This window comes from Ceratosolen solmsi, unplaced genomic scaffold (genome assembly GCF_000503995.2).
Source record: "Ceratosolen solmsi marchali unplaced genomic scaffold, CerSol_1.0 scaffold10, whole genome shotgun sequence".
Lineage (NCBI taxonomy): Eukaryota > Metazoa > Arthropoda > Insecta > Hymenoptera > Agaonidae > Ceratosolen > Ceratosolen solmsi.
In genome coordinates, this window is record NW_011948412.1 from 11,097,585 (window position 1) to 11,123,199 (window position 25,615).

The window sequence follows — 25,615 nt, forward strand, 5'->3', positions numbered from 1 at the left end:
CTCGTTAACTTGTATATAAATCTCCTAATAACTAAAATAGGGAAGCCTACGTGTAATTTATAAAAGAATTTGAAAAATAGGTTAGAGCATTTTTTGTAATAAAATATGGTTATTTGGTATTATTTGTATTACCTATTGCTCCAATTATATATTATTGCAGAAAAATAAAAACAAATGTTACAATAATTATGAGATACTGTAATTATAGAAAATATATTTTAAAAGTTAATGTTTCAATCGTCTCTTTTCACAATAATTTCTTATTCTAGAAGATTTTGTATGAAAAATATTTTCACTCATATTCACTCATATATGCTTAAAACTATTATTTATCGGATTTACGTAAAATTATATATTTATCGGATATACATATATATATATATATATATATACTAAACATATATATACTTATATTTGTATATTATATTTAAATGAATAAAATTTTAGCAACTGTTTTGTAATTATGTATTTACTTATTATTTGCAAATAATGAACGTTGTATTAATGTTTATTTATTTTATTAATAATAAAAATATTAAATAAAAAATATATAAATAATAAAAACATTAATAATAAACAAATAATAAAAATCTGTACATTGTAAAATTCATTCGGTTTCTATTAGAAAGACATTATTTTACTTACGCAGCCATTCGTATGTTTTTGGTTGTCTGCGATCAGACTAAAAAAGTCCTTGGATGATGGGTGGAGGTGTTGCTGGCAAGTAGAAAGGACAGTCCAATTATTCAAGACTACTTTTAATGTTTATCGTTGTTTCTTTATTAAATATAATAATAATAAATAATTAATTATGAAGTATAAATGATATAATAGATTAAATATAAAGTTTCCTTTATTAATACGTATTATGAATGTACTTCTTCCTTTGTTGTATAATTAATAAATTCTATCTTAACATACATTAAATTTCTGATAATAGTCGTATGGTTGATGCCGCGCCTTTATTACGTCGGTCTTGTCTTATGTATGACTTGCTTCAATATATTTTATGTTTTCACTATTGTTTTATAGTCACTAATATGTTATTAATAATTTATATAAATGTCACTATTTCCTTCGTAGATTATTACTTAATTGATTATTAATTATATATATTGTTAAACTGTAGTTTCTGTAGATGTAGTCGAAAATATATAGTGCGTTTTATAATGATTGTGTAATTGTTAATAGACCGAGGCAAACTGAACTGTTGCTCGTGAAGGGCAGCCCTTAAATATTATCGCACTATTTCTCTCGTAGATGTTTGTTACCATAACGATATTGGTCGTGAGGTCATAATGGCATAGCCTGGAAAGTTCGTTGCTAGTATTTTGTTAAATAACTGTTATAAAAAGTTTAAATAACTGAATTACGCATTCATACCTCTCCCACTCTACATTTATTATTTGTTCATGCAACTGTATGTACGTATTTGTAACAAAATACGTAATTATTTATATTTTAATATATATATATATATATATATATTAAATTATATATTAAATATATAATTTAGTAATATCAAATGAGTTTTCAATGACATTGTGTATTTATGATTCAATCAACAATAGCAAACTTATTAACGTTCAATCCATTAATTTAATTTATTCTTGAAGTATATACAATGTCGTATACATTAATCACACTTATCGTATAAAAATAATTGATTGATTTGTATTGGCTTCGTTATTATGTGTAGTGTATATCGGAAAATAGAAAGATTATAACTTACCTACTTGGTAATCTTAAACAGTATAAGTTGAAATATAAGCATGATTTTTTCAATTTCACATATATTTTTTAAACGTGAAAAGTTTACGTCTCATTTCGGATTATATTTATGAAATTCGAAATAATTTCAATTGGTATATTGGGTTTACATTCATTAATAAATATAATAATTAAATAGTACACATCAAATTATTAATGATATAATAAAGTATGTGCAAACTAAATTAAAAATATAATTATAATTTTTTATTTTTATTTATTCAATGCTTTCATTCTTATGTAATAAATAACAATTTTTACTTTATGCATTCAATATCGATGATTTCCAAATTAATTTTGTCAAACTCTATAAAAATGCAAATTAATAACAGCTCTTGTTTATCAAAATAGCCGCAATTTTATATGGTCAATCAATATCTTAAAAAGAATATTTATAATTTAAAAGTAATTTCATATTTTATATTTCTATTAAATTTTCTAATTTTGTTGCCTGCGATAAAAATCTAAGAAAATATGCATATCTGCGGAAATAACAAATTTTAATAATTAACACAAAAAAAAAAAAACGAAATTTAAATCAACAAAACAAAATTACAAAAACTTTTATAAGTCTATTCATTTTACATTGGCAAAACGATTATTAATTTAATTAATAATAATGCTTAATTTTTGTTACAATTTTTATTTTCTCTACATTAATTTTACTTAATTACTTATGCTTAAATTAATTGCAATGTGATACTTATCAACTGTACATTATTTTATTACTTTCAAATTATAAAATAATTAATTTACAGTATTATATTAATCTCTTATAATTGAGAAATTATAATAATTATTATGAACTTTACTATGTACGAACATGTATGTTATTAAAAATTCAACAGAATACGTAAATTTCTGCATTGTATGCTTGCTAATACAATTGTATTCTATTCACTTAATAAATTTACATACTTTAATCAAATTCTCAATATTCATTTTTAAATTTGCTTGCTTTAAATATTATAATTATAGCACATAATTTTTTTTTTTGTAACAAAATAAGATGTTTGTCTAAAAATAAAAATTATTTATTTAAAAAATGATATTCTTACATTTAATAGTAAATTATTTTTTAAACTATAAAATTGAATTTATGTAAAAGAATTAATTAAAAGAAACTATAATAATTAGTATAACAGGAATATCGACAAAATTATTTATAACATTGTATAGAAATCTATTTTATTAATCAATCGATATAACTAAATGTTGGAATTAAAATAAAAACATAGTGAATCAGTATGTATTATTATTGAATCTTCTTTCTCATGAAATATAAATATAACATTTTCATATCCACCAAATGTACTGGTTAAATCTACAAATACAATACGCTTTTATGCTATAGAAGTATAAAGAGCCCTGAGGGAAGAATTTGGTTAACTTCTCCTTTCTTCAGCGGATAGTCAAATATCAAGTTACAAATATAGTATTAAAATTATAAAATGCAATTGGCTTGTATTTTCAATTTAAGTAGTATTTCTAATTAGGCAATTGTAACAAAGTCCCCTGGCCAGGTGGTAAATATATAACTTGACGAGATCTTCCAAGTTGAAATGCAATGTCTTCAGCTGCTTCGATTCTTCTAAGTTCAACAAGACCATCGCCAGCTTCTCCGAGTGATTTTGCTAACATACTGGCGGCTTCTGCATCACCCTCAGCAGTAATAATGGCTGCTTTTTTCTGTTGTTCAGCTTTTTCTACAAGAAAACGAGCTTTTTCTGCTTCTTGTTGCGCAACTTGCTTCAATTCAACAGCCTGAGTAAACTCTCTACCAAATGTTAAATGTGTCTAAAAGAATATTGAATACAACTTTGTTATATACATTAAATAATAAATAAATAGTTTATACGTTTGATATTATATTTAATACGATTAAAATAAGTGATTGAAAATTATTAGATACTCACAATAGATATATCATCCAAAATAACGCCAAACTGACTGGCCCTTTCGGTTAATTCTTCACTAACTTTTTGTGATACAAGCTCCCTTTGAGTTATAAGTTCTCCGGCATCAAATTGTGCCACCACTGCCTTTAGTACTTCGGTAGTAATAGATGGTAATACCCTTTCGTCATAATCTATGCCAAGAATCGTATAGATCTTTGGCAATGATTCAGGCACTGGACGAAATAGAATACGTAATGTAATATTTACATTTTGCAAATCCTTGCTTCCAGTGACAACTGGTACATTTCTAGGTTTTGATCGAATGTCGTATAAAATTGGCCGCTGAATCCAAGGAATAATAAAATGTGTTCCCTCACCTACTACATTATTTTTTATACCAACAAATCTGTCAAAAATAACAGCTCTGTAACCACCTTCAACTAAAATAATAATAATATATTTTTTATCAATAATAGATGGTAATAACGTAAGTTAAATAATGTAAACTAAAATATCTTATAGATGCAATAGTATTAAGTATAATTTAACACTATGTCCTACGTGTATTAGTTATATCATTATTCTATCGTTAATAAATCTAATAATACTACGATGAAATAATTCCTAAAAGTAAATGTTTTACATATTTATTTCATAGTGTTATAGAATTAAAAATTCGGGCTTAGTATTACTAAGGCATAAACGATAGGATAGAATTTTCAATTAAATGTAATACAAATAACATTTACAAACCATTATATAGGGCTGAATTTATAACACTTCCAGCAATGGCAACTCCAAGGCCTAATTGACCTAGTCTATTGAAAAATGTTACCGACATTCTCTTACACTATCACCTAAAACATAAACCAAATTAAAATTTGACATAATGAAATATATATATATAAATAAATAAAACTTCTCTCTTTTCATCACGTTACTTAACATAACCTAAAACTCTATGATATTATAATATAACACATTTTCCTGGCCTAATTAAATCAAAGCAGATAAAATCTTAGAATAAAAATTTAAATAATAATACCGAAAGCTAATGTTGAAAATGATAGAAACAGTAAATGAAAAGCGCTTAATAAATAATCACCGTTTTGACTGCCAAGTTTACGCAATTGAAAGATCAATTTCCACAACTTACTTCTCAAGTTCTTATATTAATAATCTTGATCTTAATAAGAAATGAATAAAATATAACTATATTTGTCCTTAAAATCCTTATTAATAGCTCTTATATAACACCCCGATTGATTTATATAGGCTTAACCTTTACCACTTTTTGTCCTCATGCGGTTCTCGAGTAAGAATATACGGATAACCAGATGGGCTCGAGGGAGGCTGAGAGATTAGAAATTACGCTGTTAGAGGGCGAAACTGATTGAAAAGCAGTGTCTCCCTCTACGTTATGTGCGGCGAAAATTTTTCGAACTTTTGAAATCCTTCGATTCTCGTAGACGAAAACGAAGGAGAAAACGTCGCATGGACGTACAAAAGCTTCAGATGTCATTGGCTTACGAAAGCGCGCGTGGTACGACTGTTCCTCCGATTAGTTAACCAAATAATAGGAACGCGTACGCGCGTGGGATGTTACTCTGCACAATCTTATCGCATACTTTCTGAAAGTGTTATAATAGATGTATCGCAATAAATGCTTAATAAAAGATAATCGGTAATGAGAAAGAGATGCGAAATAATTTATCTAATAGTTATTGACAGCCATACAAGTCAATAGCCTTAACCGATATTCATTTTAAATTATGAAGTGCCTAAAAGTCATAGATTTATCTGAAAATTTCGGCATCCAATGCTTTGGCATTGAAGAATAATAATCATCAAACGAGCTTAATGAATGTCAATAATTCCCATTTTAAATACCGATTACAACTAATTATTTAATAAGTTGAAACTAAGTATCGGACTACGCTGAGCGATAGAATTTCTAATGATTGAGGCCATTTCCAAGAGTCTCCATGTATTTATTAAAAATTCTCGAAATTGGAGGTTCGCCAATTTCACTGGGTAAAGATAACTTCAGCTAGTCACTGCTTGAAGTGTCCATTATCGAGAGAAGCACAACCGTGTAATTTTATTATAAAAATTCGATCGTTAGAACATCATAATCAAATCCGTATTCTGATGCAAACATATACAAATACACGAATAACATATTTTTTGTTTTGCTTTAGGCGCACACCAAAGTATTGCAACTAACGAATTAGTGAAGAAATCATTTGAAATATCTCTGCTGTGTAACTCAGCATTCCATCATATCGGTTCATCGCATTAATTGAAAAAGTATTTGTTTCGTATGAGCTGCCCAGTATTTTCAAAATAAATGCTGAATGTACAATTATTTATAATTACTAAATGAATTTTAATTACACCTATTACTACGGAAATAAGTAAATTCAAATGCTCGCTATTACAAACAATAATACAAACAGTATAGATTCGAAGCTCTACTTTCCATTAAAGAAATCATTTATGTTTAATGAAAATATAAGCCCTCCAAAGCGCCAGAATTAATTAGAGTAAATGAAAAAAAATAATTTAGAGTGTTTCCAATTTTACGATCATAGTCTTCAATTACAAAAAAAAAAAAAAGAAAAAAATCGCTTCAATCAAATATCTATTTATCAAACTATTTAACTTCTTTTTTTTTAATTGTTCGATTAAACATTAGTAATTTCAATTTTCATAAATGGAACATCCGTTTCTTGCAACATTCTTGTGTAATAAAATATGTATACATAAAATATATTTAACAATTAGAAAATTATACTTGTATAAAAAAAATTACAGTGTCGATTGATTGTTGCATAATTAACGGAATAACAATGTTCATCTTACGTTGCAGGATATTAGTCTTGTTAAAATCTCAAATTCGACAGCTGCTTTAGTTTATTATTAATATCGTAAACATTATGTAAAAAAAAAAATAAAAAAAAACTATTCCCCCTAAGTTTTGTGCAATTCGTTCAATTATAATGAAAGATCATTAGAAATTATCTTTGAGTATGTTGTATGTTGTATAATCACAAAAAATGCAATATACTTTATATAAATAATAGCTCAAAAGTAATTCATATATCAGTTATATTAATGAAATATTAAATATCATTCACTTTCGAAAACGATAAGAAACCATTATATATTAATATTAATCGTATTTTAAATAATTTATTTTTCATAACAGCTTCCACGTAGTAGTTTTCTTTTTTTTATAATTTGCAATTATCAAAAAAAAAACTCTTACAATAAATGTTGATATTTATTGGTGTAAATATATAAAGTACAACACCAAAAGCTAAACTATAACTTCACTTACAATAAGAAGTTTATTTTATCCTTCGTATCTTAACTATTTAATTATAATTCGGAATTATAATTCAAAAATAAAATTTAACGCAAAAACGATGCCAAATATACATCAATTAACCACGCACACACACAAGCTTCTATATCGGTGTTACTGAATACATAATAAGACAAATTTACTTTTTAAACTATCGTAGCATAAATAGCGGCGTTATCTTATTAAGTGGTCTTATTGTTAACTTCAATTGTTAATTGTAGGTCATCGTTAAGTGCTTAGAAAGTGATTGAGAAATATCTCTACACAAAGAAAATTACTCGTGAATAAATAAACTGTCTTATTATTTGATGATCGGACTACAAATTTACAAATTATTTATTACATCCTCCGTGTCATTAAAAACAATATTTATCAATAATATAATATATGAATGTTTGAGACCATGAATTTAGTTTATGCAAAATTTCAGTGAAGTAATGAGAAAAGTTAATGATCCATAAACATTCATGATGTTTATGTACGAAGCAGTTATAAAGAAAGAATAGAAAGAAAAAAAATAAAACACTCCAAAGTATGCATAATATATTATGTATAAGTTGAAGGGAAATGATTTATTTATATGCAATTAATTTTGAGATTAAACATGCAGAATGCACATTATTAAAAGTTTTTATTAAAAGTATAGAAATTATAATAATGAAAATGTATAGAGTTGGATATGTCAGATATTAGATATAATAAAAGATTATATAATTAATTAAATTATTTATTAAACCGATAGGATAAGTAAATTAAGAAATGTCGGCTTTATTAATATAAAATTTGATTTCCACCGATATTAAAATTAAAACTGAAACTTACTCTTCTTTGGTAATTGTATTAGTTTGACTAATGAAGACGTTTTATCTAAAATTTAGTTAATTGCAGGATTTTCTCAATTTTCACAGACTGTAAAGTTACTAATTATTTTAATCATAAATCTTACATCTCTTCAAACACACTTAAATCTTTTTTAAATTTTATTTAATAACCATATTATTAAATAACAATATATTTATTTTTATTATACTGAACAAAATGTAATGCGCTATGCTACATACAAAAAGGCCATGTAATAATATAAAAATGTTTTCTTTCGTCGAATTTCCTTTCTGCTTTTAATTTACTTTATCACTTAAAATACTTTTGAATTCCACATTGAACTATAAACAAAAATTTACATATAAAACATAAATAAGATAACATAATTTAAGAAGTTTTTTGTATCTTAAATGATAAATTAATTTTATTAAATATAAAAGTATCCGCATTATAAATTTAAGACAACTTTTATGCTTTATTTCTTGTTTTATTAATGATAATTTTATCATTACACTAATTTTATATACTCTTATTTTATTTTTATGATTTGCTATGTGCGTGAAATGTTTTATTACAAAACCTATGTATGCCATTTTATTTCAGGATGTACTTCTAAAGTTAACAATTATTTATTTTAAATATTAGATGTTGATTGTTTAGACAATTTTTATCTCTCATTATAAAATATATATCTATTTTTCTGCTATTTTTTGTTTATCCAACAGCAAATATCAATTGCTGGCATTGCAATTTTTAATAATTTAGCAGTACTAATGAAAATACAAGTCAAATTGGATGTCTTCAGAAATTGTAGCTTTATGATTTCTATTTGCTTTTTTTTTTTCAAACTATGAAACAAAAATTTTATCTTCAAACTAAATTATTATTATTATTCTTACATTACATTAACAGAATTATAAGTATATTATATAATTACTTAAACTATGTATTATAAAATATTTCTTATATATTAACATAATTTCTCGTGTTATGAATTTAAAACATCAATTTTATTGTAATTATAATATACAAAATCCTCCAATATTGCATCTTACAAAACTAATAATAAAATTAGCATTTTTATGTGTGAATTAGAAATATCTTTAATGATAAAAATGATGATGATTCCGAACGTTTTGGAGAATGAAGTATAATTAATATCATTTAGTAGTGAACAATACTTATAAATTTTAAGGAACTGTTTATATTTTATTATGATATAATGAGGTACATTAGGCAATAATAATAACGTTAGACTACAAAATAATGAAACAAGGGATAGAGTTTATCTACAAATTTTTAATGTATATGTAAAAAATTTACAAAATCTCTACTTCTTCATCATACTTGTACAGTTATATTTTTAAGGTGATATTTTACTATAAAAACTCAACATTCATTATTATATAAATATTCAATAAGATAAAAAATTTCTCTTCGATAGGCACTAAAAATGAGAAAGTTAATTTCAAATTAGTTGTTGAATTTATCGCCGATAGCGCTTAAGTCTTTTCTATTTTTATTTATCAAGGATAGTACATTTCTCCTTTTTGAAAGTAGCCACAATCTGACAGGTTATTGGCGCCAATAGCTCTATAAAATCTGTATGAAAGATTTTTATTATTTAAAAATACTGAATATATAGAAATATTTAAATAAAAATAAGAAATTATATCAACTCCATTTGAGATTATGAAGCTGAAAGTTAAGAAATCAATTACGAGTGGAGTATGCTTTTTATTTTAGAATTGAAGAAGTAAATGTACATTTTAAATTGAAATGCTATTGATTGCCGAAATTTATTTAATAATGGTAAATGTATATTAAAGTATGTGTGGATGCATAAAATTTATGCAACAGTAACATTTTACAATTACCTTACTATTTTATTACCATTTTCATTTGAAAAGAATATACCCTATTTGACTTTGTATTTCAACAAAGTATTAATGAATTATTATTTCAGTTTTAGATATTAATAATATCCTAGGCAATTGAGAGCCTGAATTTCATAAAAAGTGAATAAGATTATGAATAATTATATCAAAATTTATATCGGGTAATTTAAATAACTTTAGAATGAATTATAAGTCAAGTAACAAGTATAATGATGCACAAAGGAATATAAATAAAAATAACAATTATGTTCCATTAACTAAAAGAATGCGACCTAATAATTTAAATGATTATGTTGGTCAGAGTCATGTCATTGGACCAAAAACTGTATTATACAATTTATTAAAAACTGGTGTGATTCCAAGTATGATAGTATGGGGACCTCCAGGTTGTGGAAAGGTAATATATATCTCAAATATTGAATTAACGAAATCATTTTCCTATTAAAACTTCTTATTTAAAAAAATATGTTTTATAGGATGCTTTGGTTAATCTAATCATTGAAGAAAATAAAACATTGTGTGATGGATTGATAACATTGATTGAATTATCGGCATCAACTGCTAGTATTAACGATATCAAGAAAGCCGTTAAAGAGGCAAAAACTACATCTAATCAGACGATAATCATTATGAATGAAATTCATAAATTTAATAAACTTCAGCAAGATATTTTTCTTCCACACGTTGAAGCTGGTACATTTATTTTAATTGGCATTACAATTGAAAATCCATTTAGTTTAAATTCGGCGTTACTGAGTAGGTGCCGTATCTTTATGTTAAATAAATTACAAAAAGATGATTTAATTTCTATACTGTCTAAAGCTGTAAAGTCCATAAATGGAGAGATAATATTAAAAAGTAAAAATGCAACTGAAAGTAACGTTACAACTTCATTTTTTATTGATCAAGAAGTTATTGTTTGGTTAGCGGAAATGTGCGATGGGGATTGTAAAATAGCGTTAAATGGATTGGAAAGTGCCGTTGAAGCCAAAGTATCTAATATCGATAAATCTACAAAGCCAATAAATTTAAATATAAGTGACATAAAATGTTCGCTAACAGCAATCCAAGCTACAAATAATAAACAGAGCGATAATATTTATCAGATGCACTCTGCACTGCATCATTGCATAATAGGAGATGATGAGAATGCTGCTTTATATTGGCTCGCAAGAATAATGGAAACTGGTGAAGATCCTGTTTACATTGCAAAACGATTGGTTAGAGTAGCGAGTGAAGATATTGATTTTGATGATGAAGATGCAGTATGTAAGTTATCCATTAGTATTTACTAATATTTATGCCGATAACTTTGAAAATTTATCCTTGTTTAACTAATTTTTTTATTTTTATATTTTTTAAAAAGTCACTTCAGTAAAACTATTGCATGTTTTGACATTTTTTGATTGGGATGTAAAGAAAGAAAAAAAAGAATAGACAAAAGGGTTGGTTTTATTATCGCTTGTAATTATAAGTGAAAAAATGTAGTTATCAATAGTATTTTATTTTTAGAAACTGAAGCTATATATCGATAAACAATATAATAAATTTATATCTTTTACTACAATAATTGTTATTTAAAATATGATATAATATAAAATAAAATAGATTTAGTTGATTTTTAATTAGGTGTAATCGATTTCTTCATATCACCAAAATATGCTACGTCTAATAAATGTTTTAGCCACAGCGATTCATACAATGCAAGCATGTCAAATGATAGGAATGCCCGAATGCGATGTATTTTTAGCGCAGTGTGTTGTATATCTATCGAGGGCTGAAAAATCAAAAGAAATACTAAATGCGCTACAGGAGTCAAAAAGTATAATTGAAAATCATAAAGGACCTCAGCCAAAAGTTCCTTCATTTATAAAAGCCAAGTTGGAAAAAAATAAACTAGGTAAGTAATAAGTTTCATATTTAAGAAAAATGTGTGCGGAATAATCTAATATTTTAATTACAAATTTGTAGGATCGAATTACGAGGACAAGGAATATAAAGAAAATTTAAATAAAAGTTATTTACCCAAAGGTCTGGAAGATGTAAATTTTTTTTAAAGTTCATTTTCATAAAACAAAAGAATTTTTCTTGTATATAATGTAAAAACTAGATTGTTAAGAGTTGCGAGTGAGAAGTATTTTGAAAATATTTATAATTCATATTTATAAGAACGAATGCAACATGGTATTATTTAATAAAATAAAACAAAAACAATTAATATTTTAAACTTTTTTAAACATAAACTATCGACGTTAAACATTTTTTGTATCATTTTATATAAAGCAAAAAAAAAAAGGGTTTTTATATTTCAACAAATAAAATTAAATGCAAAAGTTGAGTTTAAATCAGTTCACGAATATGTTTGACTATCAATGTCAAATTGTTATGTCTACGATTACGAGTCAAAAATCTTTCTACATTTTTAAATTATGTTTTAATAACTTCAAGAATCTGTATATATGGCATATAGGGCAATAATTTATATTATTGAAATAATAAATATTTTATGAACAAACAATAAAAACGCTTGTAAAAAATTGATAGATAAAATATTTAGCGTAACAAATAACCATTTAAACATTCTTTGATTGATTGGATCTTAAAATTTTGTCATGTCACGACATTTTCATTAAAATATTGATTAAAAATTTAATTCCAATAAAAAGAAAGTGAAAAATAGTTTTCTTTCATTGTATATTACTAAAATTCTACATTCAATATAATCATTACATGTCATTCAAATATCTTTTCAGTCATATATTAAAATAGGAAAATTCTCATCAAAATGACTAATAACTATCACTCTTTTTTTAATACAATTATCAATATGATTTTTAATATTGTTTCGTAACTAATTCTTATAAATCAATGCACAACTAATGAAATTTTATGCATGAATATATGATTTAGAGAATAGGAAAGAACAGCGCCATTCGTGACAAATAAATCATATATTTTCAAGGTCATTTCTTATTAGCAGTGGATTAAACACAAACTTAAACAAAATTGCATAAGTGATTGAATGATTTTTTTAGATTGGTTAGTAAGGAACAAAGAAGTGGGAGATAGGAAAAATATCAACTAACGTTGACTAATTTTTCCGGATTTACCCCTGAAATCGAGATTGCAATGAGGATTAATACAGTACAGTACAGTTAACCTCAAAATTCATCCGATCGTTCATTGCTTCGGAAGTTCAAAATTATTGTTTTAACAAATCTCAAAATGAAGGTTTGGATGTCCGAACACATATTTAAGTGAGTTTTATCCTTATTTCCACATAAAATTGACAATTTCTAATTGTTTTGATTTGTTGTTCGATTATTCACATTTTACAGTCGCTATTACGAAAAGTTTTTCCACAAAACTGAAAATGAGAAAATCAAATTTTAATATTTTATTTTTTAGTCATCCATGGGAAACAGTGGCTTCAGCAGCGTGGAGAAAGTATCCAAACCCTATAACTCCATCCGTACTTGGAACTGATGTAATTGATAGAAAAGTTGTTAATGGTGTTTTGCATACGCATCGACTTGTTTCGAGTCAGTGGGGATTCCCACGATGGACAAAGCCAGTATGTATAAAGTTCAATCATTTTATTTACAAGAATTACAGCTTTAATAGTTGACAATTTCTAACCTTTAAACTGGACTATTTTTAGTGCAATTATTTATGCATTTTATTTATCTTACATATTCATTTGTATTGTAAAAAAGTATATGTGGTACAATATTAATTTGAAGTATAATTTATAGTTAAAATTAAAGGAATTATTTTGTTAGTCGTTTTGGAATAAACAAACAAATCATCATTCTAGCATTGCCAAATACACTGAAATAATACGTTATTTCATCGGTGAAAAGATTAAAATGTAAATTTTCCAAAAGTACTTTGAATCTAAATAAGTTTACATTATGTATAAGTAATATTATTATTATTATTATTATTATTATTATTATTATTATTATAAGCTTATATTATGTATTAGTAATATTATTATCATTCTGAAGTAATAAAATGAAATTAACTGATATTATTATAACTAAAGTAATTTATGTAAAATAATTCTTTTAATTACATTGATAAAATATAATTTATAGAGTATAGCTAATATAAGCAAAAATATGTAACGTCCTATAAAATTGTAGATCAATAATCTGAATTTCTTCTGAATTTGAATATTATAATTACATCTAATAGGATATTTGTTGTTATAAAAATGATATCAGTTTTTTAGCTTATCTCATTCTTTTTTGAGTTGAAGTTTTTGAAATATATTGACAAATACACACATATAAATTTTTTTAAATTGAAATTTGAGTAAATGTCTATAATTAATATATTATTACATTGTAATATATATATATATATATATATATATATATGTTAAATACATCCATTAATGAATGTGGTTTTAGTCTAATTAATATATACTAAATTATTAAAAAATTCTCTATTTTATTTTAAAAAATAACAATATTTAGGATGTTCAAAGTAATTTAATAATTATTTATTTATTAATAATATTTATTTATTAATAAATAAATAATTTCTATTATATTATTAAATGTGCTGAATTTTGTTAGAAACAATAGAATGAAAATTTTTTATCTTTTTATAAAATCTTCATATTAATTTCCATAAATCATAAATTTTGATGTTTAAATGACAAAGCTTCATTTTACAAATACAACTTATGTAACAAGGAACATATGTATATATTTATATATATGTATACCATTTTAAATTTCTATTTAAACTTATCGAAACTTAATATACATTTCGTCACCTCTGTATACATTATTAACATTTATATAATATACTATACTATAATAATTATGAACGAAACAATTATTTTTATATTTTTCTAAAACCTTTAATTAAAACGAATGTAGAGTATCAATTTTATATTTATTTTTATATATATAAATATTGCGCTGATATAATAATTCAAAATTTCTTTATATTTGTAACAAATATTAATATAATTATGTTGGAAATGAACTTTTATTTCATAATTTAATTAAGAAATAATTTCTCAATAATTCATAATGAATATATATATATATATATATATATATATATATATTAATAATTGTATATTATAGCTCTATAATTGATCATATTAAAGTGGTAAATAAACTTCTTTTCAATGAATACTTTAACTTAATATATTAAAGATAACTTTCATATACCTAATATATGTGTGTACGCATTTGTATGTTAACATAAATCTTTTTCAGATTATACATAGAATGCTAATTTTTTCTATAATTATTTTACTTTTTATTTCAAACTTTTATTATAATTTCAACATTGTTTCCATTTATTTTAATATACAATATATTTAATTTATGTACAAAATAACTAAGCAAAGATTGCATTTTAGTGTATTATTTATTATTATATTTGTACACAGCAAATCCTTTTTAGATTCAATATTAATAAATTTGAATCTATTGTTCTCCATTGTTCTTTATAGAGTATTAATTATATGTAAGCTGTTTTTTCAAATAAAAATAAATTTGAAGCTATGTATTTTAGTCTTAAATAAAATCTTATTAAATATTTTGAATTGTAGTGAAAGAAATTGCTATGAATTTGTTTATTGCGTTTAACAATTATTATATATAAAATAATATTGAGTATAAAAATATATTATTTTTATTTAAAACTAATTTGCACAAAACTAATTTTGTTTTTGAATAACATGTTTTGTAACAATAAAATTAGGCCCATTATTATATTATAATTGATAATATTATTGCAACAAACGTTTTAAATCACCTTTAGAAGCTATTAATGAAAGTTTTTATTATTAGTGAATATTTTATATATTTATATAATGAAAGATTGGTTGGTTTACTATTGAATAAATATTTTGCGTTTGGAAATGATATTTGAAAGATAAGAAGCGCAATGAATAATGTGTAATTCTTCAAATATATCTATACAAATATTTTTATACTGTATTTATAGACACGATCCTTTTTGTAAATTTTCTAAAGATTCTTATTCATATTCAGATATCTCATATTTATATCTTTCTCTGTTATTTTTTACTCTTACTCTATTCTACGTTTTCTCTTTACACTTTCTGTTTTCTCACATTGACCTTGTTATTAAAATGACATTAAAATGATTCTATGTTTGGATTTGAAAAAGAAAAATCCATGCGAGCTTCTGCATATTAACTGCATTCATTATGCTATGACTTATACGCATACACAATTCAATATTAATTCCATTCCATTCATACTTTATTATTTTATGCTTCTAATATTGTCCTAATTGTGAAGCATATCTTAGATAATCATATGAGCTATAGAAGCTGTATTATCTTTAAATCAAGAGTGTTCCCTTGATTCTTAAAGTTATAACAGGCAGAACCTAAAATGTTAAAATTTCGATGGAGATTGGGCGACAATATTTATTTTGAAGTGTAGAGGTAAAGAAGATCTTGTGGAATGTCGTCGAATTGCAAACAATGTCGTCGCCATTGTCGTTAAGGGCCTTGATCAACGTTCATAATGAGCGTTCTCATTGTTACGTCACTTGGCTGTATTCCAGAAATGTCTATCAGGAACTTTCGTTACTCGTTCTTCATTTTATTGTCATCGTACTTTGCTCCCTTCGCAGCCCAACATCTTGTTTTCCTTTTCAATCGAGATTTTCTTATACATTTGTATGATGCCTCTCCTCGTTTCAACCTCGATATAACTGTGCACGGATATCGCCAAAGAAAGAAAAATGAGAAAGAGTAAGAGAGAGAGAGAGAGAGAGAGAGAGACTAGTTCTATTTCTGTGTAAAAGTATTTTGTATAAAGTAATAATGTCTTTGCAGTATTATCATTATTCCGTTGAGAACTTGTAGGAAAAGAAATTTTGTGGACTATTGACATACACTCCTCTGCAACTATCTTGATCGTTTTGGTCAAACTTGAAAATTAATACGCAGTAAAATTTATTTTTCATTAAACATTTTTTATTATATACTACTACTTATTTGTTTATCTTTTTTTTTTCTTACACTTGTATAATTAAAATTGTTATAAAAATTATTTTATATGTAAGTATTATCAAATCGTAAAATGTAAAACAATCAATTTTTTAATTTAATAAATTAATGTTTAAAGCACGAATTAAATACTAAATGTAAAAATTTTTTAATTTAATTTTTATTTATTCTTAGCTTAGAATAGGTAAATGAAAGAGTGGAGTCATGAAATATGATTAATATTTCTATTTCACTCGACATTTTTAAAGAAATGTTTGATCATACTAAAAAACTTCGTAAAAATGAATATTTTATTTCAGTAAACCGTTTTCAGCCCCTTGATCTCAGTAGCGTATTGCAATAAAAATGTTGATTTTTGCTATAAAATATTGTTGTTTGATGACTAGAATTCATATGACATAAATCTTCATTGCAATGAAACAGAAGTTTATATCAATTTATTCAGCTTATCTATATCCCGAATATCAAATCGTTACCAAATCAATCCGTTTATATTCTTAATTTATTATTTAAATGAATAATGCGATAAAATGTTAATCTTTTTATATGTAGATCGGTGTTATACATGTTTATGCAGTATTATAAAATATATTCGTTAATTAAATGTAGAATATTAATAAAATGATATGCTTAATAACTACTTGAAAGTGAGTTGAATTTACGGTTGAATAAAGCAATTTCTTTTTTCTTCTCGAATAATATTAATGATAGAAAGCAGTATTGATTTAAAACGTAATAAATCTATAACTTTATGATTTTTCTTTATTTATTTAAGCGCATTATAAAATATTCATTGTGTAAAAATATCATTCAAGTAACGTAATAATGTTTAAAAAATATTTGATCCTACAAGTACAGTGTATTAAACTAATTATTTCAAATTATTCATACCAATTTCTATTAATAACAACAACAACAACAACAACAACAACAACAACAACAACAACAAAAATATATATTTTTTGCATAATAAAGTTAATTGGGATAGATTAGTAATATTTTAATTAGTATAAGTGTTATGTAATTTCAAAATTTACAATTTATAGCTTGGAAAATTAATTTTTTTTATTTTCGGAGCTCTGTCGGTATATAATGTATATTAAAGTAAATTCATGTTTACGAGACTATTGATAACTTCATTTTTGTTGCAATATAAAAGTACTAATTCGAAAAAAAAAAATATATAATTGAACAACTTTGTTGATCTAATGGTGTTCTAATTACTCCGTTTTTACTATAATTACTGTTACTAATTGACCAATTATTTTCAAATTATTCAACCCCTCATATCTTGCTACGTACAATTCTTTACCGTAGATTGCATGTAAATTCGTCTCTATAACAAAAAATATAATGCGAAATTAATTCAGTTATTCAGGTTAGCTTTTGGAATTCATATGAAAGTATTCCGTAAAATCAATTTTATTTTCATCCACTTCATTTATAACGCGATAAAAGTACGGTTAATAAATATCGTATAAATGTGTTTGTTATAGCTATTAGGCGATACCAATATTTGTTATGCCAGTGAAAGGAGTGAAGTCGATCCAGGTAACAGGCAAATGGTGTTAAAGACAAAAAATGTAAGTATAAATATTATGTGTAATTATATAATTTAAGATATTTTTAGCTTCGATTAATAAGGTGCTCGTATGTATCAGATTACATTAAAGAAAATGTAACTTTTATATTATAAATGTAAAAATTTATTTTAATATTTTCATGCTGCACGAACATTATAATAAAATAAAATAAAATAAAATGCTTAATTGGCTTGATTTTAACACGTTTTATTTGAAAGTATTTTCAAAATTTAATAATGTTATATTTTCATATCGATAGCCAATATTATAATTAAAAATTTTTTTTTTTTTAATATTTTCATTGATTATTAAAGTCAATTAATATTGTTATTATTTATGTTTATTTTATTTTTGTTATTATTATGTGTTAGTATTATGTTAGTATTAGTATTTTGTTATTATTTGTAATTATTTATGTGTAAATGAAAAATCTTAAGTAAATAATGAATTCCAAAAAAGTAATGGAAAGTTACAACTTATTCATTCAAATTGTATTTGTTGATGCTTTTAAAATCAATAAAAATTGTAAGTTTATTAATTTAAGTTTATTTGCATTATTATAATAATGATAACATTTTCGATAAAATGACGAGGAAATTACTTGATTTAAGTACCTTTCATTATGTAATTATTATTCACTATAAAAGTAAAAAAAAAAGAGTAAAATATCATTAGATATTAAAACTATCAAAAGTACACATTTCAATGTAATACAAAGAATCATAACAGAATTTCATACTGATACACATTCGAATCATATTAATTGTTTTCCACATTGATGCATTTTATTATTAATCTTTAATGTGTGAGTACAAATGCAGCTTTATTGTAAAAATCAAAACTTTAAACGTGACGGAAATTCTCGTGACAAAACTTCTTTACAACTGGCATCTAAAAGAAATAATGTAAGCCTGGCTACAATGGGTCTATGATTAATAAAAACGGACAGGTAATTCCTCGCGAGTGAACTCGGTTGGCGCATTCTACCAAAGATTCGAACGTGCATCGTCCGTGGAAGTACTACACGAGTCCATCGATATAAAATTAAACGTCAATCGCCGTGGGGAGAGGGGTGGGTAGGTGGACATGTACATGGAAGCAATGCCCAACACTGCGCTGATGCACTGCATTTTTTCTCGAGATTAATACCGTATCTCGTTTCGGGAGGCTCTGCGTTCAAGCTGGAATTCTCTACTCGAGCGTGGATAGACAGATAGACAGGGCGTGCCGGTAAATCTGTCACGCCCTAATTTAGCCGGCGGAACGACGGCGATTGCGGTCCTTTGTCGTCTATGGTGGCAGCAATCGAGCGAATATTTATTTACTGAGGGTAGCGGCGAATAAATGATAAATGGAAGGACGAGGAGTTGAGAAGGCGAAGGGTTGCTTGTTCAAGTCACTTTTTCCAATCATATGTGCTTAGATGCATTGATGGATCATTTGCTTTGCTCGGCTCAGCTATGTCTTAGATATTTTTATATTGATATTGATATACGCGAGGCAAATAAAGAAATTCGAAATCGACATTATGTTAAATTTATTTCTATCTAATATGTGATAAATTACGAGCCGTTGTTACTCCGTATTGTATCAATTTTGTTTTTGTTTTGTTTTGTTTTATTTTGCCCCCCACCTCCCACCCCCCACCCATTAAAAAGAAGGATTTAGTCTGAAAATCAGAAGCTGTATTTTATTAAGAATAAAGTTTTATTGAAAGTAATTTTTTAAGCACTATTTTTTTTTATATTATTATATAATTATAATTGAATTTAATTCTTAACGAATAATTAAAATTAGTATAAATAAAATAAAGCAATTTAAAATATCACACATCATAAAAACTTAATTTATATAATTACTTTTAATTGCATACTTTAGTAATAACATTTTAACAATAATGATATTATATTAGTTATTATTTGTTAATTTAATATCCACTCACAATGAATAAGATTTTATAGATATTTTTTCTATTGGAAAACTTAACGATGATTTATAGAGGTTTTTTCTAAATTACGGTAACTCAATTTTATAACTTTCATGAATTTTTACTTTGAGCGTTATATCTAATTCGATATTAAAAAATTAAGTTCTATCTATTCCAATAGAGTTTACAAGTAATTCAGAAATGCTCAAAATTTAATATCCGATGTAATGGATTGTTTTGAGCCGCATATAAGAGAAAGAGAAAAAAAAGAAGATTTTATGTATCCATTTTTTTTTTGTCAATCTATACATAGTTTGTACATGCAATTGCATCAATCATTAATCTTAAATGTCAAAGCAACATAAATTGATATTCAAATTTTGAAACGTTCGCAATATCTATATGTATAAATATATGGTAAATTTAGATAAACATCGTGAGTCAAATTCGAATGCTAATTCATGTAGTCCGACAGTCACATTGATAGTGACGGTATGTGTGACGGGACTTTTCATAGTTTATGATTATACGCCTTTTGCGGTAATTCGCTTAGTTATTAGCCTTACATACGTATATTATTTACGTTTTTTTTGACACGCTCTAATTCTAAAATAGAAGGCGAAAAAATTAATTATGTTTGATATTCTGTATCAGGCAAGAACTTATTGGAAAGAAATATTAATAAATCAGAATACATGTGTACAAAAGAGTGTTACACGTACACGTCGGCACATATGCATACATACCAAAAAACTATTTAATTAATTTAATATTATGGAATCGATATACGAAATTAATGGTAAGATCAATAAAACTTTTGATTTTATTACGATAACTTAGCGGGTATTCTTTGTATTTATTGTTAATATAGATTTGCCACAGCAGAATTTTTTTCCAAGTATTTCTGGAGAATACAATGCTTTTTTAAAACGGAAGGCTTCACTTTACATTAAGATTTATTATTCATAATGCGTATCTTACGTTTTAATGAGATATACGTTGTTCCATATTTTATTTATCTTTTCGTACTATAAGTAATTGGTTCAAATTTATTGAAAATAAATTGTTGAATGTTTCATTAATAGTGTTCTCTCTACGCGTTCTTCAAAACACCACAAAAAGTAATAATTAATTTACTTCTTCCAACGTTTGCGGATCTATAAATTTGTCCTCGAAAGCTGAAAAAAAGAGCAAACAGACTCGAAAGTCTCAATTTGATGAAATCACGAAGTAGTAATTTTCGTAGGTTCGCCCGCACAAAAACAATAAATTTCAAAATCTATCCTATACCTACGCCTTTCTCTACTCAGATGCAATATGTTATGTTATTGTTTTTATTTCTTGTTCGCATTTTATTTATTATTGACTGAAAGTTTATGTAAACCATGGTTTAAATTATCCAATGGAAACAGTTAAAAATATCCATGAAAATTGTTGATTTTTTTCATTTTCCTTCTATTTTTATTAGCTATTATTTATGATAACTATTATTTATTTATATAGCCACAACAATCGGAAATATGTTGAATGATTCTATAGGAGTTATCATATATTTTTTAACATAAAATAAATAATATTAAAGAGATTCGCAGAATGAATGAAAACGATTTAATATTACGCTTTCATTATTATTATTATTATTTTTTTTTATTTTTTTTTTATTTCATTTTAATCACGAATCATATAATTTACAATACGTATTTTCTTCTTCTTTTGTATAATATTTACATCGAAGTATGTATATTTTAATTTTTCTTAATTTTTAATTAAAATATGTTATTATTATCTATCGATATTGAATAGGGAAACTGAAAGACATATCGTTGAATAGATATTTTTGATTGATTGATATTTAATATAATTAGTTGAAATTATTATTATTATAATATAAATAAAGTTAAATATTTCTATCAATGTCTTACATCAATCGATATAATTTCGAAGTTGAAAATATTAATAAACATGTAATAATTGTGTGTGTGTGTGTATATATATATATATATATATATATATATATATATATATATATATATATATATATATATAATTATCGATCAGTAGAAAAAGTCATACGGAATGATTTCATTAAAGTAGTGTTTAATTTATAAACTCTACTAATGATTTGTATAATTTTTTTTTTAATACGACAATAGTGAGTCAAAATTTACATTCATTTACATAAATAAAGCGAATGAGATCTCGTTATTTGTTAAGAAAACGCTTTAATGCATTTGCATACCCCGTCGCGTCCTTTCTCGTTTCTCGTTTATCTCCTTCTCTTTCGCTTACTTCCTTTGTCTTATGAATGCACTTGCAACGATTACATGCTGTATTTTTGTTTCTTCTTCTATACAATAGATAACGAGGTTCGATCTATATCCATCGTCGCGAATTGTTCTGTCGGAGGATTGGAGATTGTTATACATACACAATGCTATCGATGAACTATCATTTCAGTCTTCCTTGATTCTCGCATCTCATCCAATATACGCTGATTCATTTCCTCGTCTTCCTTTCTCCTTTCTCTAATCGAGCCACCCGTTAGTCCAATCAGAGAGAACAAGAAAACGGTTTTCCTCTGTTAAGTTCCGGGGAATATCGACTAGCTTCCTCAAGTATCACTCGACAGTTCGACCGACGAACGTCGTCGATTCGTCGAACGGCAAACTGACAGAAGCGAGGCTTCGCGCTAAACTAGAATGGAAAGAGAATACATAGAAGATGTCGCTCATTCACTTAATGCTGTCGAATAGTTTTACCGCATTAAAGGACCCAGATCAACAGTAATTACGGAGTAAAATAAGAATTGAATAAAGAACCTTCATTGTTTAAATAAAAAGGGATTATCTTAGGATACATCGATCGTGCTGAAATTATTCGATTAATTGCCTAATGCGCGCACGTGTGAGCGCACATGAATGAATGCTTGATTATACAATTGAAGGCTGTTTGTTACTTGATAATGTTAAATAGTTAAATGGTTCGTATAATTTATAAAATATGTCACTTTTGCCCCCCACCCCCCAACTCCCACCCCAATTGAATCACACAATGAATCAGCATTTAGTGTATTTCATTTGTATATGGTGTTTGTATGCTGCTTATATAATCTTTTACGTGCATGAAATATTTTATGCCGTTAAATTAAAATGAATTTACATTAATTTCAATTAATTTTTTTCTTTGAATTTTTCTCTACATTACAAACAAAATCTGTGCATTCAAAAATTGTTTCAATGATTGAAAAAGCACTTTCTCATTAACAAAATAATAAAATAATAATAATACTAATAATAGTTTTATATTATATGTGTTGTAATTATACCATATAATTTGCCATATAATGTTACCAATTTTCTAAAATTTATCTTAAAGTTCATGTAAAATTTGATAATTATAATCGAATGTTAGAGAACTTAATGTAATCTTAAGTATCTTGCATACCTTGTGAATATATTTTCGATAGAAAAATATTTATTTGCTAACATATTTGGAACTAAATTTAACACCAAGTGGGAGTCCAGATTTCTTGGAGCCAAAAAGTCTCGTACTGAATTTTCATGCCAACTTTGATGTGACACTCAAATGTAGCAGGAAAAACTTTGGCATCGCAAGTCCTCAACCGTACATTATAGTTGGCTCCAAAAAAATTTTACCCCGTAAAATAACATATTGTAAACATAAGCATAAGTTTACACGTTATATTTGTCTTGCTACTTTCGAATTACTTTATAGCATAATATTACCGTCGAGCTATCAGGAAGCTTCTTAATATCCCTCGCCATTCATGACGATTCTTATATCCATTAATGACATTATTCAGCTTATAAAACACAAATAAATTATAATACACTTAATTATTGATTATCAACAAATTACTCTTGTAAATTTATGTTTTATTATTAGCTTTATCAGCCACGTGCCTTAAAAAAATCATGTCCTTTAGATTGAAAAAGTTTTCAATTTTCTTAGAAAACGTGTGGGCTAAGAAATTCGCGCGGGCACAGTCGTTATTAACAATTTGATATTATATGCAAAATCCATCTAAACTAAAACATTGGAATGATCAAGGCTTATGCAAAATTCAGATTGGAGCGTAAAAGTGGCACGAGCATTCATATACTGAGCTATGAAAATAATCTTTCCCCAAGTACCCTGGCTGGCTGCTCATATTTTTGAATCATTACGCTGGAAATACGTAGTGCTAGTGCTCCTCGAGGGCGTGATTAAGCCTGCGGCAAAAGGAAGCATACGGCAAGACACTTCACATAAACGTTTCTTAGAGGAGGCGACGGACCGAAAGCTGTTACATAAACGATCGTTTATTGATGCGCCCATTACAGCTACCACTACATATAGTACGCGTGAAGGAAGTCCATGAGGATATAGATGATCGAGATCGGAGAGAGAGAGAGAGAGAGAGAGAGGTGAGAGTATACACGAGGTCTGTATACAGCGCGAAAGAAAATTCCCGGGTGAGTTTAGTGGCGGAAAGGAGGGGCAAAAATCTGGGGACTTGTGACGATGCCACATTACGTCGGACGCATGATGAACGATCGGCAGGTGTAATCTTGGTGGAAAAACGAGGGAAGCAAGTAGCGAGGTATGGAGGAAAAAGGAGAGCCATAAAGCGAACGTCGCAACTCGTTTGGTCTCGATGCCCCGATGGCATCGCGCATCTTCCGAGCTCTTTTCCATCACCTTCACCCCATCGCAGCAGCTACCTCACCTCCTCCCATGGCCCATCTAAAATGCAATCGCGATCGCGTGAGCCGCGCGGATCTTCGCGTCATCCGTTCGACTGCTTTTCATTTCAATACGCATCCCCGAGAAACGAAGCTGTAAACACTTCGTCATTTTTCAATTTCAAATGTCTGTCTGTCTGTCTGTCCGTATCTCTGTATGCGCTTGAGATGAACCGGCGCTATATGGCGAGTCACGAGGGAATTCCCTACCGAATCCGTGATGTATATGTATACGGGTGGTAATGCGGGGGAGGTAAACGGAGGTCCCGCCAGCATAAGCTTCTTGAAACAGGGATAAAAGTGATTCAATGATGTAAAACCTACGTCTTGAAGTTCTCTGCCGTCCGAGAGCCTTAGATATAAAAGGCGAAATGGAGAAAGAGAGATAAATGGATGAGCACCGTCGGGAGTGTTATTCTTTATTCGCGAGGCACAATATTGCCCCATTCAGCAGGCTTAAGCTAAAATTGAACGATTCTCTGGTATGAAGGCGCAAAATACTCTATGCGTGTTCGTTTGTGCGCTGAAACGGCAGAAAAGCAGAGAGAGAGAGAGAGAGAGAGAGAGCGAGTGGAGGAGGAGTA

The 25,615-nt window shown here is 26.6% G+C and overlaps 3 protein-coding genes across 5 annotated transcripts in view; 2 read left to right on the top strand and 1 right to left on the bottom strand.

Moving 5' to 3' along the window:
* Positions 1 to 3,005: 3,005 nt before the first annotated feature.
* Phb1 (prohibitin 1) lies at positions 3,006 to 5,023 on the bottom strand. Of its 2 annotated transcripts, none has more exons than XM_011496043.1 (4): positions 4,957 to 5,023; positions 4,422 to 4,525; positions 3,687 to 4,108; positions 3,006 to 3,567 (listed from the first exon to the last, which is right to left on the bottom strand). In XM_011496043.1, exons 2-4 carry the CDS (start codon positions 4,507 to 4,509, stop codon positions 3,259 to 3,261), a joined length of 819 nt encoding a protein of 272 aa, XP_011494345.1. In that variant the 5' UTR covers positions 4,510 to 4,525; positions 4,957 to 5,023; the 3' UTR covers positions 3,006 to 3,258. The 2 variants fall into 2 exon arrangements, with proteins under 2 accessions (XP_011494345.1, XP_011494337.1); XM_011496035.1 differs by lacking the exon at positions 4,957 to 5,023 and adding an exon at positions 4,825 to 4,934.
* Positions 5,024 to 9,928: 4,905 nt separating this feature from the next.
* Positions 9,929 to 11,553, top strand: LOC105359439 (ATPase WRNIP1). Of its 2 annotated transcripts, none has more exons than XM_011496054.1 (3): positions 9,929 to 10,155; positions 10,235 to 11,023; positions 11,443 to 11,553. In XM_011496054.1, the coding sequence occupies exons 1-3, from the start codon at positions 9,940 to 9,942 to the stop codon at positions 11,476 to 11,478; spliced, it is 1,041 nt and encodes a 346-aa protein (XP_011494356.1). In that variant the 5' UTR covers positions 9,929 to 9,939; the 3' UTR covers positions 11,479 to 11,553. The 2 variants fall into 2 exon arrangements, with proteins under 2 accessions (XP_011494356.1, XP_011494365.1); XM_011496063.1 differs by lacking the exon at positions 11,443 to 11,553 and adding an exon at positions 11,125 to 11,202.
* A 1,204-nt stretch (positions 11,554 to 12,757) lies between these two features.
* slmo (PRELI domain containing slowmo) overlaps positions 12,758 to 25,615 on the top strand; it is a 34,343-nt gene continuing 21,485 nt past the window's right edge. Inside the window, exons 1-3 of the mRNA XM_011496074.1 lie at positions 12,758 to 13,015; positions 13,167 to 13,332; positions 18,273 to 18,359. Coding sequence (XP_011494376.1) covers positions 12,984 to 13,015; positions 13,167 to 13,332; positions 18,273 to 18,359 — 285 coding nt within the window. The 5' untranslated portion in view covers positions 12,758 to 12,983. The remainder of the gene's footprint in view (positions 13,016 to 13,166; positions 13,333 to 18,272; positions 18,360 to 25,615) is intronic.

What these genes read in the sequence shown, in the direction of transcription:
- Phb1 (XM_011496043.1), bottom strand. Translation starts at nt 4,509, where the DNA reads ATGTCGGTAACATTTTTCAATAGACTAGGTCAATTAGGCCTTGGAGTT. An exon ending in AAATTCAGCCCTATATAATG is followed by an intron (nt 4,109 to 4,421) that starts GTTTGTAAATGT and finishes TTATTATTTTAG; the next exon opens with TTGAAGGTGGTTACAGAGCT. An exon ending in TTTTGGATGATATATCTATT is followed by an intron (nt 3,568 to 3,686) that starts GTGAGTATCTAA and finishes ATATTCTTTTAG; the next exon opens with ACACATTTAACATTTGGTAG.
- LOC105359439 (XM_011496054.1), top strand. Translation starts at nt 9,940, where the DNA reads ATGAATTATAAGTCAAGTAACAAGTATAATGATGCACAAAGGAATATA. An exon ending in GACCTCCAGGTTGTGGAAAG is followed by an intron (nt 10,156 to 10,234) that starts GTAATATATATC and finishes TATGTTTTATAG; the next exon opens with GATGCTTTGGTTAATCTAAT. An exon ending in ATTTTGATGATGAAGATGCA is followed by an intron (nt 11,024 to 11,442) that starts GTATGTAAGTTA and finishes TAAATGTTTTAG; the next exon opens with CCACAGCGATTCATACAATG.